At 42.8% G+C, this 25,379-nt stretch overlaps 1 protein-coding gene across 8 annotated transcripts in view; it reads right to left on the bottom strand.

Annotated features, from left to right (window-relative positions):
* Nucleotides 1–25,379, bottom strand: part of LRMDA (leucine rich melanocyte differentiation associated) — a 1,048,113-nt gene that overhangs the window by 409,630 nt on the left and 613,104 nt on the right. Inside the window, exon 6 of one of the 8 annotated variants that reach the window (XM_086680068.1) lies at nucleotides 25,181–25,257. The exons of 6 other annotated variants lie outside the window; for them this stretch is intronic. In XM_086680068.1, coding sequence (XP_086536194.1) covers nucleotides 25,210–25,257 — 48 coding nt within the window. In that variant the 3' untranslated portion in view covers nucleotides 25,181–25,209. The remainder of the gene's footprint in view (nucleotides 1–25,180; nucleotides 25,258–25,379) is intronic. One more of the 8 variants, XM_086680069.1, reaches the window with a different exon arrangement.

The raw sequence follows: 25,379 nt of genomic DNA, 5'->3' as shown, positions 1-25,379 counted from the left end.
ATTATTTTATTGATCTTGTAAACTTACTGCCCCAAGAGTTGGTACAGGCTGACAAGACCAATGTATCACAAAAAGGTTTACGTAAACTCACTGATAGACCCAAAAGGAACTGATTGGCTAGTTAAAAAATAAATAATTAGGAAGTAAGTTGGGTGCCCATCGGACTTCCCTTTTGAGGGACTGTGCTTCCCTCCTGCCTGGCTTCCATTCAGAAACTGTGTGTTGTTTCCTAATTCACATTCCATTTCCCTTGGGGCCTTCTTGCTTGTTGGCAACCAATTAAATCCCCACCCTCAAACTCACAAGATACTCTGAAAAGAACATACATTTTAATGGAACTCTCCCAGAGAAAAGTGACCATATCCTGAATCAGAGGAACAAAGTTTTGTGGGGAAGAGGAAGATACTTTGGGGGAGGGAGCTTCTCCCCACCGTGGTCATGCAGCCACATCCTCCTCCAGGGACTGAAGATGGCTATGGAAGGGGCAGAACAGAAGGTCCTCTCTTCTAGATTACAGCACTGACTCTCTCCTCCATGACAGTTCTCATGGTTGAAGAGTTTACACTCTCAAATACTGGACAAATCAAAGTCTGTGTCATTGAGCAGCATAATGGTCACTAATTTATCTTTTAACTCCTTTTGGGCTTCAGCCTAAGCCCCTGTATCTTTGGCTCACTGGTCCTGTTTCTGGCCTCTGGAGTGGAATGGCAGATACTGATACCCTCTTCCTCTTGAAGCCCTTCAAGAGGCTTCAGATACTCAGCACAGGCCTTCCGGAATCCCCCTAAGTTCTTTCTTTTCCAGGCTAAAAGCTCCTTCCATAGTTTCTCTGACAGCCTAGCTTAGAGAACCCCTATTTACCCCCCTAAAATGCCTCTGTGACTGATTTTTCATGGTAGATGGGGATTTTTGGTCTTCCATGGGATAATAATCAGGAAAGCCTATGAGATGTAAATGCTCATCCTATGTGGAAGTTATAAAAAATATAAAGGCATACAGTAAGTGTCAGAGTTTCTAGAAACCTTATAAATAATCCAGTCCCCACTCTACTTTGTAGAGGGATTGAAGGTCATAGGCAAAAACCTGGTTGAGAGTCCCAGCACTACAATTTGTAGACAAGTACAAATAGTTCTGCTCTAGAAGGCTTTCCTGGAGGAAGGCAGCACCTGATATGTTCTGCTATCACAGGATCATCCCTATGTAATCCCTCCACCTGACACTGGGGTGCACTGGCACACCACCCACCCCCCCAGGCGGATCCGAATGCCCGCCAGCACTAAGGATGATTTACAAGGCCTGGGAGTTGATTTTCCAAGAAAACACTCCATATAATTGGCTTTGGTATATCTCTTCAGTGGTGATTTATTTGTCTAGGACAAGCCAAAGAACATCTCTCCCCACCTCTGCAAAGCCTCCGGTCCCTGGCCCTCCAAGTTCAGCAAGTTTCTGGCCAGGGAATGTTCTTCCTCTCCGCCCACTCAGCCTTTTTTTCTGTGGTTTGCAATCTCATTTGCTAAATATACTGAGATGCCCTGTACACAGTGGTCTATAGTTCCAAAGTGTGCCTGACTTCCTTTGGCTGGGCATATCACTCATAAATCACTGCGCTGGCAGCTGCCATCCATTTATATCTATGACCCACCAGGAATGAAAGTTCAAGTTCTTCCACAGTAAGGCCTTTTTTATTCAGGACCCTCCATGAGACTAGAACCTTCTTTCCCCCAACCTCCCCCACACAAGTACTTAGCAGAGTGGTAGGCACAGAGAAGGCACTCAGTGAACACTTACCAAACACAATGGTTAAAAAATATTCAAGACATAACTTTAAACTTGGCCACTTACTTAGGAGTGTTGAGTGACAATGGCAGGCCGAAGCTAAATTACACTGAGTGCAAACCCAGATGAGGAGCATGATGAAGCACATTCTGAGTGGGAGAAGCTAGGGCTCATTGAAGAAACAACCAGTGAAGTTTCTCCCACCTTGCAAACGGCTTCAGATGTTTACTAACCTATAGCTGCTTTCTACCAGCGCCATGGACATTACCCACTGCCAAGCAGTCGTTGAAGGATTTCCTGAAAGGTGAGGATCTCCCAGAGAGGGAAAGGTAGAGAGTGTGCTTTGGCAAGAGTAGGATTCTTTTATAAAGGTTTAGAAGGGCACTCTGGTTATCGCCACTGGACAGGCCCTACGTGCAATGAAATGCTCTGAACACAGATAGTGCTGGGCTTTCTTGAGAAAATGGGGTGTGGGCAGGGGCCAGAAGAAAATCAGAATACATCTTCACTGGCCCCCAGTAGAAAAGTTTGTTTTAATACATGTCAAGGGCAGTCTTTAAACTTGAGTAGAGTATAAACAATGGGGACAGGCAGTATGAAGCATGAAAAAGAGGAGAAGGTGGCACAGGGGTAGAAGTAGGCAGTCATTGATCCTTACAGTAGAAACAGGTGCTGAGGACAGAAGCAGACAGGCTATCTTCTGGTGATATCCTTCCAGAGAAACGGAATTTGGTGGGGTTGGGAGAAAAAGCCAGGATCACTAAGAAAGGTGTGTTTAGGTGACATGAAAACAAATGCCTGGTGTCAAGTCTTCCCTCCAATCTGAAGACTGTCCTCTAGAAGACTGTCCTCCCTTAGTGATCCCCAGATAAACAAGATGGTGGGTGACAGGACAGAGAGCTGGTTTCCCAGAATATTGGACAGTGCTGGAGCTAAAAGAAAGGAAGGTAAGGTAGGGGCCATTCACTAGTAAAGCAGCCCTAGCCTCCAGTCCAGCCCCAGCCCCAGCAAGGCCATTCTTCAGGAATGCATATGTGGGGCGAACACACTTGATCTTGGCTAGCGAACAAGGCTTTCTCCTCTCCGCTGCTCCAGGGGACTGTGGAAAATACAGTGCAAGATTGCATTACCAATTTCTGTTGGACTAACACAATGAAAACCCATATCTAATTTGCTGTCCACTATCCCCCAGGTCCCCTTCAGCATTTACTGCTTTCCAAATATCTTCCTCCCATTGAATATCTGTGTTTCAGATTATTTGTCCCCAGATGTATTAGGATGCATTTACTGCAGCTGAATCTCATCTAGTGATTTCCTGTCCATATGCCTGACAGCTCCAGGTCCCTTTATGTCACATCTTTGTCATTGGTGGGGTTTGTAATACCTCTCCATTTAGGGCAATATACAGATTTAATTAGCATATTCTTTATAACCTTTTCTAGGTTATTAACAAGGATGCAGAACACAACTGACACCACAATCCCAATGGCATCCTGTGGCCTCTGAGTCCCATTATGTGTCTGTCTCCAGTGTCATGATGAGTGGCCTATTCAACACACCAAAAGAGCTTTTGCCAAGTTCCTTTGACCATGAAGTAGACAAAAGGATCCTCGGTCCAGTGTAATGAAAATTACATTGAACTGGGACCTAAGAGAAGGAGATTCCAGTCTCAGTTCTATTAATAATTATGAGCTATGTGACCTTGAGTTAGCCACTTCTATGTTCATTCAGCTAGCAGTGAATATGTTCGTAATTAATATTCATAAAAGATTGAAGATATTAATAGTTATAATTCTAACAAGACCTAATTTTTATTAAGCTACTACTATGTTCAAGATACATTACATATATTATTTGTACCCTTCACCATATACCTATGAAGTTTTGTAAGCTGCATTTTGCAGATGAGAAAATTGAATTGAAAGAATATAAAGGACTTGCTAAAGCTCACAATGGTTACAAGCTATGACTTGAACTGACAGCTTTCTGCTTTGAAAAAAAAAAGTGAAATATTCTTGCTAAGCCCACTGGCTGCTTAAAGAGATGGTATTGAAGTCCAGGGCTCCTCTTCTACCAAGTTTTCCCTTCTCCTAGCTGTTTGTCCAGGTCACAAACATGTCTTCTTCAGGTCCTACACAGTGCTTTGGAGCATACTATGTGCCAAGCCCTCTGCTAGACAAAAGGCTTCAGCCATGATTGATTCAAGGTCCTCAAAAGTTGATTCCTGAACGTTGTCTTTCTTATAATATCCAAGTAAAGAGGGGTTACCGAGAAAGATTCTGTGGTCAAACAAATTTGGGAGACACTGAGTTAAGCAAGGTTCAACCAATTTTCCACAATGGTCCCTAGAGTATCTCTAAGGCCATTCCCTAAAGGAAAGAGAAGATGCATTTAATTGTAGGAATCTCTTAGGTGAAGCATCTCAAAAAATCAGTCCACCTTGGAACAGACTTGGGGAAACGCTACAGTAATGAACCTGAAGGGGCTGGTGTCTTCTAAACCACACAGCCTCCAAGCAAGCTCTTGCCTGGATTTCTGGAGCATGGGCTGTCCGGAGATGGCCTTGGGCCCATGGACCATGTTGTCCAATGTTCTAACAGCATCTTTACAGTCTGAACTGAAAGCTCATAGAAGTCAGAGAAGGTTTTGGTTAGGGTTAGGGTTAAAAGAGAATATGAAAACCTAACACATTAGTAAGCATACATACATATATAAAACAAACATGTATTAATTAGTTACAGGGAAGAGAGCTAAATGAGATCAAACTTATTAGAAATCAGAGGAATGCAAATTAATACAAGAATAATGTACAATTTTGCACCTATTAGACTAGAACAATTAAGAAGCCGGATGATGGCAAATGTTGGTGGGCTGTGGGTTTACAGGAACCCCCATGTGCTACTGGTAGGAGTGCAACCCAGCGGTTCCATTTTAAGATATGTATCCCATGCAGTTCTTACACAGGACCATTAGGTAATGTCAACAAGGATTTTCATTAGAGTATCATTTGTGGTGGTGGAGACTTGAAGGTAACTGAGTTGAAAGTACCCCTGGGAGATGGTGGTGGAGGCCTGGCTTGGAGAACTGTGTACAGTTAGAAGCAAGGATTCAGTGGATGCATGGCAATGTGAGCTAGACTGTATCAATTATACTTTCTTATTCTCTGTATGCTTGATGCTCTGGCATCTGGGGCCCAGCTGACTCTGGAAAGACTCCTCCTCCAGTGCTAACCAATTAGAGATCATAAATAAATCACCAGGTAGCCTTTCATATGGAAACTCAACAACCCAGGGCCCATTCTCTGAACCACCTTCTCTGTCAGGCTTTCAGGCTCCAAGAGGCAGCACTCCTCTCCCCTACTCATCCCAGAGCCAGGTACCAGGCAACTCAGGACACACCCTGTGTCTCAGAGCCTGATGAAATCATTCAAACTAGGAGCCCAAAGCCGGCTTACCTTGCTTTCCCTGTTCCTTCCTGAAAAAAAACACAGTAAAGCCTCTTGCCCATACTTTCCCCTCCCTCCCTATGCCTCCCGAGACCCACCCTGGTGCTTCCCCCATTTAACCCTGGCTGGTGTGGTAATCACCCTCTTCTTGGGAACCATAAGTAACAAGCTATCTTCTCAATGGTAATCATCTCCTGATCTGTTGACTTCACTGTACCTGATAATAAAATCTATATTTTATTTTTTTATGTTTATATATTTTGAAAGAGAGAAAGAGGCAGAGAGAGAGAGATGGAGAGAGAGAATCCCAAGCAGGCTTCACACTGTCAGTGCAGAGCCTGACATGGGGCTTGATTTCACGAACCATGAGATCATGACCTGAGCCAAAATCAAAAGTCAGATGCTAAACTGACTGATCAACCCAGGCACCCCCAGAATAGTGCTTGATTTAAAAACTAAGAAACAAAATAAAAAATATACATAGTACCATTTAACTAATTAAATGCCTTAAAACACTGTAAACAAAACCACAGACATGTTTTACAAGGACTCATTGGACATCGGAGTGGGAGTGCAGGGTGGGAAAGGGAATTAAGATGGGATAGAGAGGAGGAAAAGAAATGAATAAATGAAAGAGAAGCCTTGGGGTTGGTTAGGGAGGATGAATCATATACTATCCTATATACACTCCATGGCTATAGCTGATTTTATATAAACAAACACTTCATAGGCAATCAAAGAGTGATATTTTGATTTTTAAAATGAACCAGTATTAAGTGTGAATACTACAAACTGGAAGCCAATACAAAATCTGATGCTGAACATATTGGGAAACATAAAAGTGCCACCAGGGCCATTCCAGATACTTCTCCCTCAATTTTCTTCTCTGTCCTCAAAAAGGAAGTCTTTAATGGGAAGGCTGAAAGCAAAACTGGTCACTGCAGCCATGTTTCCCACCCAGAGTTCTTGGGTGGAAGCATCATGGCATGGAGACATAGCCCACTTTGAAAGGAGTTATTGCAAATCTGCCCATTTAAAGCATAAGCAAACTCTGACTCACCGGGGGCCTTTGGAAGAGGCATCTGCTTCTGAGTGCATAGTGCATTCCAGTCTCTGACTTATGTAGATGAAACAAATGGTGCCCTGGGCACACTCATCCACACATTGGTCTGAATTAGCTAATAAATCATAATGCAGTAGCTAATAACAGCCATAAAGCCTTTTGAGTTTTACAAGGTGTTTATAATGGGCAACTCACTATGATTTATATGAAAAACATGCGTCAGCTCCTGAGACAAAGCTGATATGTGGACAGTGGCCTTGTGGTGTGACCTCTAGCAAGCATCCAAATAAATCACAGGATTTCCCCCTGGTGCAAAGCAGGCCACTGTCTCATACACATATTTTCAGGATACCACTTGGTAGGAAACTGAACTGCCAGGCACATGCTGGATCTTCCCTGATAATAGGCCACGAAGAAGAAGGTGATTATCTCAATGCAGCCCCATGTAGTAAAAGATGATAAATACCAAGGATAGGGCTTCGGGACCACCTATATGTTTGCCCCATGGGGTATAACAGAAGATATACTAAGTACATTCCTTTCCCTGACAGTTGAGAAAGCAATACAGACACGCAAATAGTAGAAAATATAATATGGTTTATGAGGGACTAGTTAAAGGGAAGCTCTGGGTCATGGGAATTAACTAAGGCCCTGATTTCACAAGAGGGCTTCATAGAGGACAGGATCTGGTTGGGCCATGCAGGATGGGAAGAGTTTATAAGGGGGACAGGACAGGAGAGATAGTCTCTAGAAGGAGAAAGAGTGAGTCAGCAATAATAATAGCATATCCATTTTGAGAGAAAAAACAAGGAGGAGAAAGAAAAAGAAAAACTTGAGACATACTGACCTAGGTGAACTGAAAAATACACTGAAGAACAACGGGAAATGAGGTCAGAAACGACAATGCAAAATCAGAGCTGGCATCAAATAGCCGCAGGTGTCCTAGACAGAAGGCTCTGTGCAATGAAGTTCACAAAATTTCTGCCAGGTAAAGACCAACCTAATTAAAGGAGATCAGCAGGATGAAGTCAGTCCTTTCCCTTTTTCCCTACTATTATAAAAACTGACACAGGATGACTTATCCATAGCATATTTCTTAGAGGAAACCCATCTCCATCATTACCAGATGATTCTAGATTTGAGTCACAGCCTGGTCTCTGTGTACTCTGATGTCTTGGGAGAAAATTTTATCCACTTTGTTTATTTTCTTTCTTCCAACAATTCTCAGTTCGTTCCCCTTGGTTTACATTTAATAATGTCAAGACTTTGTTTTTCTAATGGAATATTGTTCTTTTTTAATGTCCAGCTAATTGAAGTTGCAAGCTTTTTACCAAACTACCCCAACTCAAGGAGGACTTCATTGTGGAAAGCCACTTAGGACTACTCACACAATGTACACCTGAAGAGACCAACTCCTCTGGGCTGAGCAGTATTCTTTCCCAATGGAGGCTACCTGGGCAGCCCAAGGAGAGGCAGGACACCTGCATCTTGCCCTTTCTATCTAGTGGTGCACATAGCTACAACCCTAACTCCCTAGGATTCTTTATTCCAGAGTCAATCTGAAATTTGAAAAATCAGTTTAAAAATCTTTGAAAAATTCTATCCATCTGACTCTAATAGTCAGAATGTGATTACAAAAGTGATGCTATTGGGGCGCCTGCGTGTCTCGGTCGGTTGAGCATCCGACTTCGGCTCAGGTCATGATCTCACAGTCTGTGGGTTTGAGCCCTGCATTGGGCTCTGTGCTGACAGCTCAGAGCCTGGAGCCTGCTTCGGTTTCTGTGTCTCCCTCTCTCTCTGCCCCTCTCCTGCTCATGCTCTGTCTCTGTCTCAAAAATAAATAAAAACATTACAAATTTTTTTTAAAAAGTGATGCTATTATAAGGTGTATAGATAAAGTTATTTATAATAGTCAATCTACAGCATCCATAGGAGGAAACATTTGAAGTCACCTCAGCACTGTAGAAGAGATCAATGTAGAATAAGACCTAAGTCAATCTTCCCTAGAAAGTGCCCCCTATGAAGGTTGAGGCTGTGTTTCAGTTACTTTTATACCCCAAAACCTTCCAAGGAGCCATATGCACTTAGTAAATATACATGGTGAGTGGGTGGGAGAAAGATCTGACAACCAGAGGCCTGGCTTTAAGTAGGTAGAAACTTTGGAAAAAGAATGAAGAAGAAGGTCTTCCCAAAAGGATGCACCTTAGGTCCCTTTTTGGCTGTTTGATGGAATGAGAAGAAAAGTTGTCACCTCTATGCATTAACTCTCTCACATCTTTGGCAAATATCCTAACTGACCTAGTGCTGGTTTTCCTCCTTGCAGTGAATGAACAACCCAATAAGATTCTCAAGAGACAAGAATTTCTGGTGCTCCACTCCCACTCTGAGAGTGGGAGGTAAAGGTGAGATAACAAGTTGTATACACCTGGACCAAGTACACCAGGGTGTATGTCCTGAGAAATAACCTGAAATATCTTATTTTGCAGCTTGATTAACCTATCTTGGGTTTGGGAGATTTAATTTTCAATCTGGCCTGAAAATACTTCCCATCTTGAAGCTTCACCCAGGTCTCCTTCCATCTGAACCTCCAGTGGCAACGTTATCCTTGGTTGGCAAAGCTAAAATGTACTTACTCTATCTTCTGAAAAACAGAGGATCCTGAGCAGCATCTTTTTCCCTTGACACTCCAGATTCTCTTTTGAGAAGACTCCAAAAGAATTTCTCCTAATCTTGAAGCTCATATAAGATCATAAGTAAATGGCAACCTCCCAGTAAAGACTGAGAAACCATGACCTTGGAAAGTCGACTTCCTTCTAGCATGATCATATCCCTGATGGAGGACAAATATGTCTCAATGCTTTTTAAAAATATGAATATTTTTCCTTTCCATTGGTCATAGACAGCATAAATTGCCATTAGCTGTGACAAAGACAGATAACCTGCCCTACAGGAGAGAGACAGCAAAAAGGCTGAATGCCTTGTTATTTTCCTATAACTTGAAGATGTCCAGCTGTTTGTAGTACATCTCAAAATTTCACCCTGCTAGAAAAGCTTGTTTTAAATCAAAGCGAGGTGAAATATAATTTGCCTCTTAAAATACTTTGGTCATCATGAATTCTGAGTTTGAGGATAGCGGCCTGCCCCGGAAGCTCTTCCACAGTTTACAAAAGCGAACACCGGTGGTGTGAATATGTCAGCTGCTGCCTGCCAGATACACCAGAACAAATGTGATTCCAAGGCCAAATCCCTGCCTCCAGGAGGCGTAGAGGAAGTCTCAGTGATGTGGAGCACAAAGGCAAGTGAACTGTGGTCCTAAACTAGGTCAAGTCAACCTAGTCCCCATCAGGCAGATTTGGGACCATCTGGAAGCTAAACACAGAACCTGCTTTTCTTTCTACTCTTGTGTGTAGACAGATCATACTCTTTTTGCACAACAGACCACAAATCTGCAATTAATTGCCCTTGAAAAAGTCATAGCCCACTCTGGGAGGCATGCACTGGCCTGAGTTCCAAGGTGGCCCCTCTAGAAGAGCTTCCATCACTATTTTGTGTCCATGGAAGGAACCCTACAGACAATGCCCAGATTTCCCAGGCTCTCCTTTCCTGAACCATGTCTTCACATCCCCAGTCCAGAAATCTCCAGAACAGCCAAGTTATATATTATATAACAGCAAAGCATGGGGCCAAGAGGAGACCTGAGTTCTGATCCCATTTTCATTTCTTTCTGGAATATGCAGTGAATCCCACAACCTCTCTACCTCAGTATTCCACGTTTGTGAGATAAGACGCTACCTATTCTGCCTTTTATCAGTATTGTAAGGATCAAGTGGAACCATAAGTGTGCAAAAGCTTTCAAAATTAATGTCTCTCCATCCTCACATTCAGGATTTTGAAATGAAAATAATTAAAAAGAACAGAAAAGCAAAAAAGGAAGAAAGAGAAAAAGAGGGAGAATGAGACAAAATTGTACCGAGCCTTCACTTTGTGCATGCCCTAGGATAAGTGCTTTATAGGCATCATTTTCTTTAATCCAACAACCCATATTTCATTAGCTCCATTTCAAAGGTGAGGTAACTGAGGCACTCCTTTACACAAAGTCACAAAGCAAGTGCAAGAGCTGGGACTCGAATCCAGGTCGTTGAACCCTACAACCTGGGTTGTACAGCATGTCACCACAATATTCCCCTGAAATCACAAAGACTGGAAGCTTCAGGTACCACCTCCTGAGCCTGAGGTTCTGTTCATGTGACTGCAGCACAAAGTCAGAGAGAGACCCTCAAAGATAGATGCTCTAAATTTCTTCATCCATTTGATAGATGACGAATCTGAGCCCTGGAGAAATTTGGGAGGGAGGGAGAAACTTGCCCAAGAACACCCACGGGCTGGCTGTTACAGTACAACTGACACACAAGCTCTCAGTGTGGTGGACATTGGTCGCTGTTTACGAAAGACATCTTCTGTTCTTTATGGGTACTCAGCTAAGCAGCTGTATTAGTTCACTCGTGCTGCCATAACAAACACCACACTGGGTGGTTTAAACAACAGAAACTTACTTATTCTCAGTTCTTGAGGCTGGAAGTTCAAGATCAAGGTGACATGGCCTCTCTGCTTGGCTGGTTAACAGCTGCCCTCTGCATATGGTTGTCCCTCTGTGAATGTATACCCCTGGAACCTCCCTGTGTGTCCTAATTTCCTCCTCTTGAAAGAACCACAGTCATGCTGGATTAGGTAACCAGCCCTAAGAGCCTTGTTTTCATTCAATCACCTCTTTAAAGGTTCTATCTCCAAATACGGTTAAATTCTGAGGTACTGGGACCTGGGGCTTTAACATATGAAGGCAGTGGGGGCGGGGGGCGGGGTAATTCAGCCCCTAACAGCTACATTTCCCAGACTCTCTTGCAGTTATGACTGTTCATATGACTGGGTTATGGCCAGTGGAACAGGGGCATTACTGAGGCATTTTACCTCAAAAGCAGGCCCATAAATCATTCAGACAATCCCCCACACTCTTGCTCTTGCTCCTTCCCTTGGCTTCCATGAAGTTAAGATTGCCAAGACCTAAGGAAAATGGAGAGCCATTGGATAAAAGGAGCCTAGGTCCCTGACTGGGCACTCCTCACTCTCCATCCATATATCTTCTGTGCACTGAGAGTGACTAAGCCCCCAAGATTCAGGAGCTGTTTGTTATAGCAGTTAGCCTCTCCTGACTAATACACCCAACCCTCAACCAGTTTTCATTCCATTACATACCAAGGGTCAGTGAATATTACCAAAAATGAGAAGTAAAATAACAGACTGGCACCAGTTCCAAGGTCAATGAGCAACCCAGGTGGGCTGCAGAAAAATGAGAGAAAAAAAGCACTGGCCTTTTTTGGGGTACCAGGCCTCTCCATGAGCACAGATCTCTAGAACCTCCTCTCACAGACTCTCATGGGGTCTCCTGGCCCCTCCTTCCTACAAGGCTAATAAATGAGAGGGGGAGGTAGGGTGCACATGACAATGATCCCTTTCTTATTTAAACAGACCATTTTTCTCCCCAATAAATGCTTTTTTTTGTCAGCTCAAATAGTCCCCTTTGATAGAAACCTGAAAATAATTAGCCTTAATAGCTCTGCTGTGAATAATGTGCACAAGAAGGAGGTAGATGTTAATAGGAACCTTCCACTCCAAAACTAAGTCACCCTCTCGGCCTCCCTCCCCAAAAAAGAAATGTAACAAGAAAAAGATTATAGGTTTAGCACTACTTGGGAATAAATGTATATTTGAAATAAATGCATGAAATCCTTTAAAAACAGCACATGCTGAAAACTTCATATTTAGTTTGATTTGCTTTCCAAATCACACAGACTGCACAGTTGCATACAATCTTTAAACAAGTACAACCCCTGAGAAGTGTGGATAGATTTAAGAGAAATAAAAGCACGATCAGCCAGCTTGTAATCTTCTTTTCTCTTTTTTCCTCCCCAAAGCTGCATTAAATTGCCTATTGAGAACAATAACATATTTGTGCTTTTATAGGTAGATGATTGGTATTATGCAAAGATTTGGCTAACAGTCTAAAGGTACATTCACACTGATCAGGAGTGCATGCTGCTAATAATTTTTGGGATGCTCTAGGGAACCCGTAATTCCCTGGGACTACAGCCTAGCAGGTCAATGCAGGCTTTGTGGGAGCTCCCACAGATTCTAAGCCTCCTTCCCAGAACCATTCCAACCAATCAGACCTGGGGAAACCCATTCCCAAAGAAAGCTTTGGAAATGTGAAGTATCCCTTTTGCCCTACATTCTTCCTCTGGCCAGGGTAGGCATGATGACTCATCTAGGCAGGACAGGCAACTTAAAATGGCAGCTAGGCATTTTTATGCACAACCTAAAGCTGCTTATATGTCCACACCCTGAGATGCAATAAATTCATTCCTGGAAAATTATCCTAAGGCAATAATTTAAAAGAAACACACTCTGAGACAGAGTGACATACATCCACACCCACCTACCCACTCACCTCCCTCCACACACAAGTAACAGTATTTTATACACAAGATTAAAGTATAGAAATGGTGGGGAAATGGTTTACTAATGGATGGTACTTTCATCAATTTGATGAAGAACTGTACAGTCCATCAAAAGAATAAATTTAAGGACTATGAAATAGCACAATATGAAAAAAATTAGGTAAAGGCAGAGAGCATTAAGCACACATATAATACCTATAGAAAGGGATACAGCTTAGAAGGGAACAGAACAAAATGAAAAGTCACAAGAGTTAGCATGTAGGGAATACAGTTGAAAGATTTTCTTTGTTAATTTCCCTTAATGGGATCATAACATTGTTTTTAAAAACATATAAAAACAAAATAAAACAAAATGAAATGGTCCCTGGGCCTTTTAATCTTTGATTACCATGTGTACGTCAGAGCCCTGAGATTCAAAATCCAAGCTCAAATATAATTTATAATTCCCCTTTTAGGAAATTCAGGAATTGCTTCCTAAGGAAGTTTGTGAAGGGCGGTAATATTTGGTTGCACGGACAAATATAATCAGACCGTTGCCAGACTGTTTCATCTGAGATACAGAAAAAGAAAGTTGCACATAAGCATCTAGAAACATGGAATTTGGGAAGCCCCATTACAAAACTGCTCCACAGAGAGATCTGTTTACACACACACACACACACACACACACACACACACACACACACACAGGTGCAGCAGCAGCAGCACTAAAAGAACTTTTGTTGTCATATAGTACAACTTACAAGAATAACTCACATTTTCTACAAACCGGAAACCCAAAGGAAAAGGCTGTATTGCACACCTCACATTCATCTCTAGGAACAGCTAAGTGACGTTGGCCATCAGCACGGCTCCTGCTCCCCCTGCACCAAATATGTCTTTCTGTCATTCCTTACATGCTTATTCATACCTTAGAGAGGTGAGTGAGGCAGGGAACTTCCTCTTCATTCTCCATGAAGCTCACACTGATTTCTGGCTAAGTGGCCTACCTTTTCTAACAGCTGTCCTAGAGAAATAATAGAATGTCACTGAAAGAGGGACCTGAAGATCTCACCTAAATTACTTTTTTATTAAATCTTTTTTTTTCAAAAGAATTGTTTCTCTTTACTGAGCACCTACTATGTGCCAGGCACCATCGCAGATGCCTAGCATGCATCTGTTTCTTATTGCCATAACAAACTTGCATGGCAAGTGTCATCCCCTGACACAGACAGGAAAAATTATAGCTATGGGGTGACTTGCCCAGGGTCACACTCCTTGAAGTGGTAGAGAGAGATCGGAATCCAAATCTTGGGACCCCTTATCCCGAGCTCTCAGAAAAACCATCCGTGCCTCTTTGGTACACTCGGGGGGGACTCAGCATGAGCGGCTTTTCTGCAGGGGTTATAATTAGTTGTCTGGTCCCAGTTGCTTGCAGGGTAAACAATGTCTGATAAACCCACAACGCTGTAAGTATTTATTACATTGCAACCCAGCTGCCAACTGTCTAACCATTTTAATAAAAAGCTATTTTCTAAGGTTTATGTTTTATTGCGTGTATGACTCCCTTATTGGTTAGCATTTTGGAGTTGTGGAAAAGGTTATGAATTTAGAAACTGGCTGCATTCATATCATATTTAAAACTTAATGCTATTTTATTAAAGACATATGGGCCTCCAAAGTACACATATTAAATGTCATGTAAGAAAAGTAGCAGTTTAAATCATGGTCAAATTCATTTTTGACGTGACTCCTGAGGCTTCCCAAGATCTGAACTATTTCTTTGTAAATCTGGCAGTTTAACCACACTCATAAATCACTTTCAAAGCATATTATTTCTTAATTTTACTGCATTAGAGAGCGTTTGGCCTACACAGTGAACTGTTTGTAGCAGTTATGTGAACAAAGTTGCACATTTAGTCATATAATGTGCAAGAGAAGTGGGGAGGGGAAGCGAAGAAGGAAGAGCTTTTCATTCTTCAGTCTGTTTTACTTACTCCTTCCATTTTTACCTAACCAAATGCAATTCATAGCATTTGGATTGGGCCTCTGTAAGCTCAACATGCAGAAATCACCAGTTAGTACTGAGGGTTTTTGGAACACAAGGAAAACAAAAAGAATTTGTAACTGAATCTTTTCCAAAACATCCTGTGACTAGAAATTACAATGGGTACAGAAATGAGACATTTAAAAAAATTATTATACTTAATTGAAACAGATTTTTTTAAGTGTGTGTCTTTGGGTAATACAGCTCTTGGTCATTTTCTAATTATCCAGAGATGCAGGATCTCAACCTGGGGTTTTCAAAGCCCTTCTCATGATGAGATAATATTCTCTGCACGTGTGTAAGGACCCCTCTGATTTCACTGCCTGGATTTCTCCATTTTACTATGGGGTAGAAGGGGTGGACTCCAAAGACAAATTCCAGGATCTCACCATCAGCCTTGATTTCTAGATTCACCCAGGGAGTTGAAGGGGGATGAAGAGAGTTGAGTCCAAGGTCACGCAAACCAAAGGGCTTAGGGGTTTATCTCTGCAAAGCAGAGACCCCTTTGCTCTAAGTGACATCCACTTGGGGCTACAGCACTGCTGTCCTCCTGTTTCCAGCAATGACAATGGAGCGGTCTCATCCTCCATACTATACTCACTTTTCTTGTGCCTCCTTTTCCCCCTGGCTCTCTCCTTCCACCGTCCCAGTAAAAACAAACAGGACTTACGCAGTGCCTGGGGAGATCCTCAAAAGGAGGGGCCAGGGCCTCTCCTGGATGATCCTGAGGTCTTCCTTCCCTTGCCATATTCCCTTTTGATAGGTGTTTTATCCTCATCAGAAGGTAGATGCTTAACAAAAGCCTTAGAAACATTTTATTTAAAATTCAGTTTAGCCACCAGATATATAGGGCAATACCCCCTCTGTGGACTGAATTATGTCTCCCAGAATTCATATGTTGAAACCCTAACCCCCAATGTAACTGTATCTAGAGATAAAATCTTTAGGAAGCAAATAAGGTCAAATGAGGTCAAAAGTGTGGGGCTCTGGTCCGACAGGACTATGGCCTTATAAAAAGAGGAAGATTGGTCAATCTGCTCACTCACTCTCTCTCTCTCTCCCCCCACCCCTCACAATGTGAGGGCTCAGCAAAAGATCAGCCATCTGCAATCCAGGAAAAGGGCTCTCATCAGAACCAGACCATGTTGGTACCATGATCTGGACTTCCAGCTCCCAGAACCATGAAAAAGTTCATTTCTCCTCTTTAAGCCACTCCATCTACGGTGTTTCGATATGGCAGCCTGAGCTGGGGGCACCTCAAGCCAAATTTACCTTCCCCGCGTTCACCCACACAAACCAATGATCCAACAACGCCACGAAAAAATAACTGCTTTGAAATTACACAGCTAAGAACACTAGCCGCCCCTGGTTCCACATACCAGAGACAGTGTTAGCTCCTTGAATATGTTATCTCATTTAATTTTCACAACAAACATGGGAAAGAGGCATGGCCTGCTCTGTATTAACAATGGAGAAATAGACAGCAGAAGGGAGAAGTTCAGCCTTTACTCCAAAGTTGACATGAAATGCTGAATGGGACTGCCCTCTAAATGGAACAGCCAATCTGACAAGAGCCCATGAACAAAATAAGAATCATACGTTTCCTATGGAATACAATAGCCAATAAATTAAGATTTTAAACCTTCCCAAAAGAGCAGCTGGAGGCAACTCCTTGAATCATGTCAAGAACAAAAATGAAGGTTGGGTGGTGGGAAGGAATGAATAAAAATGGGCCAAATAAAGCACAGGAGAGGTCACTAAGCCATATAGCCTCTGTGACACTTCAAAATGCCAACAAAAACTAAGTGATTTACTTCTAAATTTCACTCACGAATTAAAAGCTTTATGGAGTGGAAGTCCCACTTAAAATTCCCCACTTCAAAAAAAAAAAAAAAAAAAGAAAGAAAGGAAAAAAAAATTACTGCTTTGGAGCCTAGACAGAGAGCATTAGTTCACTGCTGAAAAAGAAATAATGAGTTCTAATTCAGGTAATGTAGCTCAAAATTTACTGCCATATTTTAAAATGCACATGAAAAATAAAATTATCCTAAAATGTCCTTGGTGAAAAGGCTGAGTGTAATTGCTATCACTGACAATAGCATTGAACTTAGCTAAATTAACATCAAAGGAAGCCCCAATTACAGAGCATCTGTGCATTATTGATGGTGCCCTGTCTGTTAATCTAAGACACTCTACTGTAAGGAGCAGAAAAGCAAATAAAAGAGCTAATTGTACCACCAGCCTTCAGAGACCCTAAGGGCAGACCTGCCCTATCATGCTGGTGAAACACAACTTTGCCTGGTCAGAGGGTCGGTGAGGAGGCGTCTGGAGCCAGATCGTGTACATGGGCCCCAGAAAGAAGCCATGGCGACCAGAGTCAACAGAACCATGAGGAGGCAAAAACACATTTACCCCAGAGTTATTCCCAACTCACAAGCTGGACTCAGCAGCTACCTGAGAACATAGATGGCCCTGGAGATCTGGGCGGGGAGAAAAGAGCTCTCTGGAGAAACAGGCAGTTGAAAGGCCTCCTAACTCTTCTTCCTTATAATAAGAAACTCCTTCTTTTTACTCATCAAGGATCCATTTAGGGCAAAAGGCACCTTTGGGGGAAAAGGTAATTTATTCAACGAGAAGAAGCTCTCCTTTGAGCATCTGGCTCCTCGCTGAACCCAACTGTGTTGAGGATGAAAGTGCCATTACTGTAGCTCATGCTAATACCTATCTATGTATGCCTTCTTGGCTCTCACCTGGATGATCTCCAAAAAGTATGTATTAGCCACATTCAGACAGACAGATCACATTTTTATTTCAATCAAACTCTGTGAAGACTCATGCCTCTATTCAAGTTGGATAACCTAAGAGTATCCCATTACGTTATCCTATCTATTTATTATTGTGCTTCTTAGGCTTTTGGGGACAATGAAAACAACAAGTAAATGTTAAATAATAGAGACATCCCTTCCATCACTAAGCTTACATGAGTTTTATATCTTCTTAAAGTTCATTCTTCTTGTCTGCTGTTAAGAGCTGCATTGTATCCCCTCCCCAAATTGACAGGTTTAAGCCATAGCTCCCAGTAGCTCAGAATGTGATTATGTTTAGAGACAGAGCCTTTAAAGAGGTGAATAAGCTAAAACGAAGCCATTAGGATGGGTCCTAATCCAATATAACTAGTGTTTTAATAAGAAGTGGAAATCTGGACACACAAAGAGATAGCGGGGATGCGCACACATATAAAGAACACCGATATGAGGATACAGCGGGAAGGCAGCCATCTGCATGCCAAAGACAGAGGCCTCAGCAGAAGCCAATTCCCACCAACACCTCGATCTTGGACGTATAGCCTCCAGAATGAGAAATGAATTTCTGTTGTTGAAGCCACCCAGGCTGTGGTATTTTGTTACAGCAGCTCCAGCAAACTAGCACATCTGCTATTAGTTGTAGGCAGTTTGGAAATAACCAGAACTCACGAGCAGAAATTAGGACCATGCCATCTTCATTTTACCCTTTTTCCCTAGCCATAGAATTATAAATACTATTAACATGAATCAAAGTTAACTTCAGAACAATGTTCATGATTTTCCCCCAGTGGGCCATCCATCCAGCAGGCTTCCCTGCCTTCTAGGATGTCAATCTGCCTGGGGGGTTCAGGCTCTACCATCTGGTGTTTCCATAGTCCCAGAAGGGACTTTCTAAGGAAGGCAGAACTTCATGAAGCCACAGAGTTCACAAGGAGAGAAAGCAAGGCCCTGGACTCACTTAGGGGTAGGGACGCTGATGCTTTCCTGATGTCCCTTTATTCAGACCTCAGTTGCTAGCCTTTTTTCTCTGTTCCTAAACAGCCCACTTCTTCTCATTCCTGGGCTCAATCACCAGGCTCAAAGCAAAGAGTTAGTGGCGTGGTGAGTGGCAAGTGGCAAGTGGAATAAAGCATGTTAAGGCCAAGGTGTTGTTCAGGCTGACCAATGCATGTATCACTGGGGAGCAGCTCCCTGACAAGCCCTGACACTGAACACAGAAGGCAGTGTAATGTTAGCTTGAAACATGCATAACTTGAATGCAGCACCCCAAGTGTATTCTATGAGAATCCACTTTCTTAAGGAAGCATCTTTATTTTTCTCTCCTCTTTTCTTTCCTCTCAAGCTAATTTTTAAAAATAACAAGAAACCTAAATTGCAAAAGCAAAATACCAGATACTATCTTCTTAAGTGGATCATGAAAATGTCAAGCTGTAAAGGCACAGTTTACAGATATAATCAGTTATAAGGGCTCCATATCAATCATTACCAGAGACCCCATGAGTAAGGACTTTTCATAGCCCACTTAAGGAGCCTTAAAGTCACTCCTTAAAACTGAAGCAACTAATACCATAGTGGACAGGGTCTTTTGGGAAAGAAAATTTCAAATAACTTTTTAGAAAGCCATGGATCCATTTCCAAGGGAGTTATTACTGGATCTCTGACAGCCATCAGCTTCTTCCTTATCCCATAAACTGAGCTCTTACTACCACCCAGACCTGCCCCCAAAGTCCAAGGGAGAGGACTCTCAACTTCAGCTTTGACCTCTCTGGCCATCTGAGCACCAACAGTGGCCAGGGCACTTTGCACGCTGGAAAGCTTTGGGCCAGTGGATATCTCTCACAGATTTCTACAACACCTGCTCTGCACACAGCACTATTATTCCCTTTCCTAGCACAGACATACCCATACCTTCCTCCCACTTCAAACCTTGCCAAGGTTCTTCCTCATCCTCAAATTAAATTGCAAATTTGGCCTAAGAAACAGAAACACAGCTCATCCCCTGCAATTCTCTGCCTAGACCATGCATTTCACCATGATGGGCTGGGGGAAGGAGTGGTCAGAAGGTCAAAATGGTAATTACAAAGTTACCTTTGGCTCCCTTCCATATCCTGGCCTTCCTACTCTTTTACTCCTACCTCCCATATTTTCATGCCTGTTAATGAAATTTAAGATACAGAGGTGAAAGAATGTGTGCTTTAGAGCCTTACACAGACCCAAGGAAGAACCCGATTCTACGTTGCTCTGTAATTTGGGGTGATGTAACTTCTCTGATCATCAGTTTCCTCATTTGTATGTTCAAGTTCAAGGAGACATACAGAGATACTATTGTTAGTCACTGACACAATATCTAGTACACACTGGACACAATACATGCCAGGCATTATATATTACTCATCTATCAGGGAAGTTTCAACACATCTAATAATGTACTACTGGGCAATCAGTCAACCCTTAGGCTGGCCTTGCAATCCTAATTAGTGAAGCATCCAGAAAGCCTGTATAAGTTGGTGCTGTGACACCAAAAACTAAAAAAATGTGTCCTAGTTACAAGCTCTGGTTCAAGTGGCCAGGGAAGGACCAGAGGGCAGGATGCTTGGATGGATGGCCTACCTATTAGGTTCCTGCAGCAATAGTACTCAAAATCCTAGTGGCTTACAAGAAGTTGTTTCTTGTGCAGAGGTCTGTGGTTGGCTAGGGTAGATGTGCATCAGGCTTCAGCTTAGGTTCAGGTCTGCTCAATGTGCGTTTCGTGTTGTTTTCATAGCAAGTGGCAGACATGCAAGAGGATTGAGTGGAAACACATGGTACCTCCTAAGGCCTTGGCCCAGAATGGGCATGCTGTCACTTCCACTCACATCCCATTGGCCAAAGCATCACATGGCCAGCGCCAAAGTCAGTGGGATAGGGAGGTAAAAAGAAATACACAATTTTAGACAAATAGTGAAATCTACCACATTTGTTGCAATTGTGAAGTCCCGAGGCTGTACAACATATCCTAGGGATCTAATCCCCTACAGAATGCCACTTACTTCCATGACTTCCTAGGCATGGCTCTGTCTAAAGACATGTGGACAAAAGTGAGCATGGTAGAGGGAGGCCCAAAGGAGGCAGAGTGTGCAGCTGAGCCACTGGGATGCGGTGAAAGCCAGTGACTCCAACAGAGGTACAACAATCTCTCATGAGGCATTGAGCCTGATGGAGAGTGACACCTGCACTGTGCTCAGCACCTGGCCAGGCCCCATGGACTTGCAGGAGAGGCTCTGAGAGACTGCCTTCAGCACCAACAGTTCAGTTTCACTTTCCTTCTTCCCTGTTTGGATTTCAATTCTCCATCCTCAGGGCTTTTCCAGGGCACAGGAAATACAGCTTTCCTGTCTACCTCCGATTGCAGAGCGTTGCTATCCAAAAGCAAGGCAATGAAGACATACCAAAATTGCCTCCAAAGAACAGTACTCTGAAAGCATTTACTTGAAATCCAAGATGCCATGGTGCTAAAAACAGAGCAACATAAAGTCCTTCCCCCACGCCCAAGTGAATGTGGCAAACTTCGAAATCAGGAAAAGGAAAAACAGACAGACTGCAAATTTTTGGCTTCTGGTGTTGTTTCTAAACACATCGCCCAAGCATGTTCCAAAAAATAAGTTAATTTAAAATTTTTCCTCCTTTCAAAATATACTATAAAGTACCTGAAAATAGAATCTAAGTATGTCTGTAGACAAGAAACACCTGTGTGAAAACAGAAACGAATCATAAAACACTAACATACTCAGGTCATTAGAAATACCCAGAAAATAAACTGACGTTTTTAGTTTTCTTCTGAATATTTGGCATGGTAGAGAACTTTCAGCATATATTATTAGCTCATCACCTCTTTAACTGCCTGTATAAGTGGTTTACAATACTTATTCATAGGCATACCCTGGCTTTATATACAATATGTATTCCTGAAAACAGGGAGTCTAGAGTAAATGTTAGTAATTACAATCAGTTTAGAGGTAGTTTCTGATAACCCGCTACATTTTTGCGACTGAGCTAGAATGGCATAATTGGAAGATACAAAAGACATACATGCTATGTTTCCGAACAAGGTAACACCTAGGGAAGAACTAGACTAGGCATCAAAACAAATAAACCAAGCAAGCCACCAGGCAGTGCTCCTTTATGGTACACGCAAAAAATAGAATGGCAGCTAAGACCAGGAAAATCTCATTTAAACTACACACAGATTTGTGGAGCACCTCAATATGTTTGCTGAGGAAAGCTACTTTTTACTTCCCACAAGCCCTCATATGAGCAGGTGGTTTCCGGGAACTCTCAGAACACCGCACACTGTGAGCCCAGAACACACCCTGCCCTCCCAGCAACACTGCCTGTGGAGAAGCCCAGGCCCAGCGTTCATGGAGGCCATAGGTTTTGCCATCCTAAGTAATCCCAGGGTAAATCCTTTGGAAAACAAATATGCAACCCAGAATGTCTCCCTCCTGCCAATGCACAGATTCAAGTTATTACATTTTTTTAAGGTAGAGTTCCCTCTCCTGCTTTTCCAGAGGACCATACTGAAGCAATAAAAACAATGGACCACCTTTCATGATGGATCTCCCAAAATGCTCTATTGTTCCCAGTTCATTTTTTTGACGAGTGTTGGCCGAGCCCCTGCCTGAGACCAGGCCCTGGGGGTATGGGGGCAATAAAAACAAGCAAAGTTCCTGCCCTCGTGAAGCTGACATCCCAGTGGACCAGGAGGTGCTTCATTCTGACAAAAAGCTGGCTTCCCGATGCTGTCATTCCCTATCTTTTTCCCCGGTTGCCTTTCGTGTGTGTGTGTGTGTGTGTGTGTGTGTGTGTGTGTGTGTAAATCCAAAAAGGTACACGCAGATGAAAGGAACTAAAGGAAACCAGGGAGTTATGTCCTAATGCCAAATGTCAGGAGCAGGACTGTGCAGCGTGGCCATGGAAGAAGGTGATGCTCAGACCCAAATAGCTTCCAACATTCAGTGTAAGGTCAGGAATCAAAAAGATTTCCAGAAAGTACATGTACTCGGAAGTTTATTCCTTTAATACATCACATCTCCCTCTCCCTCCTTTCCTTTTCCTGTCTTGCGCGCGCTCGCTCTCTCTCTCTCTCTCCCCCTCCCACACACACACACAGCTTCCATCCCACCAAAAAAAAAAAAAAAAAAAAAACCCAAAGATATACACACACACAAATACATAAACCATACCAAACTACACAAAGACACAAAATACACATGATAGGAAACCCAGGCATGCCCACATAAAGGCAAGCATCATATATTTTCAAGGACACACTGACACTCACAAACATACCGATTACCTTCTCTTACCTATAACAGAATGGCCATAATCACAAGCAAAAGTACACACATGTCAAAACACTTTCTAACACAGGCTGTGATTCTCAGTCCAGCTGTCACTGTCCCTCTCTGCACTGCTTCTGTCCCTCTATGCACTGCTTCTATAAGGTTCTGAAGATTAAACTGTTGGTAGCCAACTTCATATACATGCCTGTAAACAAGAGGGCTCAGCTTTAAATAATCATGTCAGAGAAATGACAACTGTGCTCTTTGCCAGTACAGGGATGAATAATTACAAAGCCAGGACATAATTAAGCAATTCTGACTGTTGGATTCTTGAACTGTCTGATATGTAGGGCTGGCATGTCCACCATGCACACCCTTCTGGACAGGCCTCACATCCCTTTGATTTATGTTTCCTGATGCGGCAAGGGGGATCACGGTCTGGTCATCACAGAAGCCTTTCTTTGGGAGCCTCAACCTTCTCTGCACCTACCTTGGTCCTCTTGGCATCGACAATGGCATGATTCTGTGGTCAATATTTGCAAAAGACACATATTTTCTTTAAAATTCCAGGAAATGAACACAACCTAGCTGCTGTAGGTCCCTTAACTAATAACACACACACAAACATGCATGTACGCACATATACACACACCAGTCTAGAAGAGTCCATTGTAACATTAGCTATCATTTCCCTAATGAAGGATGGCATCCTTCTGTAGGACAATCAGAGCTCAGACAGGAAGCAGCTTTTAAACAACAAAAGCCAAAGGCAGCAAACAAAGGGGAAATGTGTCATAGTGAGAGAAGGCGAGCGAGAACTCGCACTCAGGTGCCAGGGCCTGCCAGGTACCAAATCAAACCTCTGTGACATAGGGGGTTTATTAGTTCCTGGACGATTTTGCATTTGCGTCAGCTGAGAACACCCAGACTGCCTGTTCCCTACCTCTAAGGCAAGGGCTGTGATTGGAGAGGCATTTTCCATTCTCCCAAATACTTTATGTCAGGAATAAAATGAAAACAGCTCCCCAAATCACGGCCTCCTTGATCATCCATCAGAGCATTCTGCTGAATAAGCACAACAGGCCGCTGCCGCCTGAGAAAGGACAGGAGCCAACTTGAGATTCCGATTCTCTTATGAAAAATAGGTCTTCACCAAGTGTGCTCAGCACAGTGTTGGCAAATCACAGGGAGGAAATTGCTCTCCACTTAGAAGCCGACTCCGGGTGTACACATACCTCCCAGGACATACATATGTATATACACACAGAGATAGAAAGTGTATATACACACCTGCACAGGAACAAACATATGTCTGTGCACACTGTGAGCAGGCGAGAACCAGCCTTTTTAACACCAATTTATTAATTCAGCAAGAAGCTCATTTGGCCTCTATCTGCAAGAAAAGTACCAGTGTGTTTCTCTGAAAACAGGCAAAAGGGAATTGCCTGGCATTCAAGAAGCATACAGTTTGATATGAAACCAGGAACACAGGGAAATCCTCTAGTGCACCTGAAGCATCACGGTGTATATACAGCACTTACCTAGAAGCCTAGACCCTGGGTTCTAATCCCAGGTCTGCCTGTGTTGGACTATGGGGGCCTTAGGAAACTACATCCTCACCCAGTTCCTTCACCACCAGGAAGGAGAACACACACCAGGTGAGAACACACACCAGGTGATTTCTGAAGTCCCTCCAGTTTGGAAATCACGTAATTCTACAAAAAGGTAACAACTGAAGATCCCCGTGTTTTGTCAGAGTATTTTTGTCTCTTCTCAAATAACTAATGGGTATTTTTATGCTTAATACTATTAGTAAAGATATTGGAGTCAATCACACAAACATAAGCTAATTCTATAATTGATTAGAAACTAATTTGGGACTTTGAAAAGCATTTCTACTGATGCTGCTAATGACTCAAAGAGTCAGCTACTACCGGATTTTAAGTAACCATTCCCACTTGGTTTCAAAGGCAGGGGAGGATTTCAGTCCCTGCTGCCCTCTCTACTCCAAGAGAACAGTTCAGCTTTCACCTGTTTTCTACCTTTAGGCCTTCTTATGAGCTTTTCATTTTGAACAAAGAAACACACGGGGAAAATGTCTGGCTCACTGCTCCAGAGCTAAGATCCGAGTAGAAGAGCATGGCTTGGTGGTCAGACACACCAGTAAAACTACAGTTCCCATGCTTACTGATCGGGCTGCCTAAGTGACACCTCTCGGCCTTAGTTACCTCACCTGTAGAATAAGCCAATGCTCCATTCCTCCTACATTGCAGTGTTCTGGAAGGACTCACAGATCTGTGTACAAAGAACCTTAGGACAGTGGTGAGCACACAATAAGCATCGCACACAAATATGGTGGCCATTATTTTTAGTATCCCTTCAGATCTTCTGTGATAATACAGAGCTTCCCCTGTCAAAAGCAAGGAGAGAAG

This window comes from Puma concolor, chromosome D2 (assembly GCF_028749965.1).
Source record: "Puma concolor isolate L17-30 chromosome D2, mPumCon1.1.hap2, whole genome shotgun sequence".
Taxonomy (NCBI): domain Eukaryota; kingdom Metazoa; phylum Chordata; class Mammalia; order Carnivora; family Felidae; genus Puma; species Puma concolor.
Note: the sequence above shows the minus strand (reverse complement) of the source record. Positions and strands in the feature narration are given on the sequence as shown.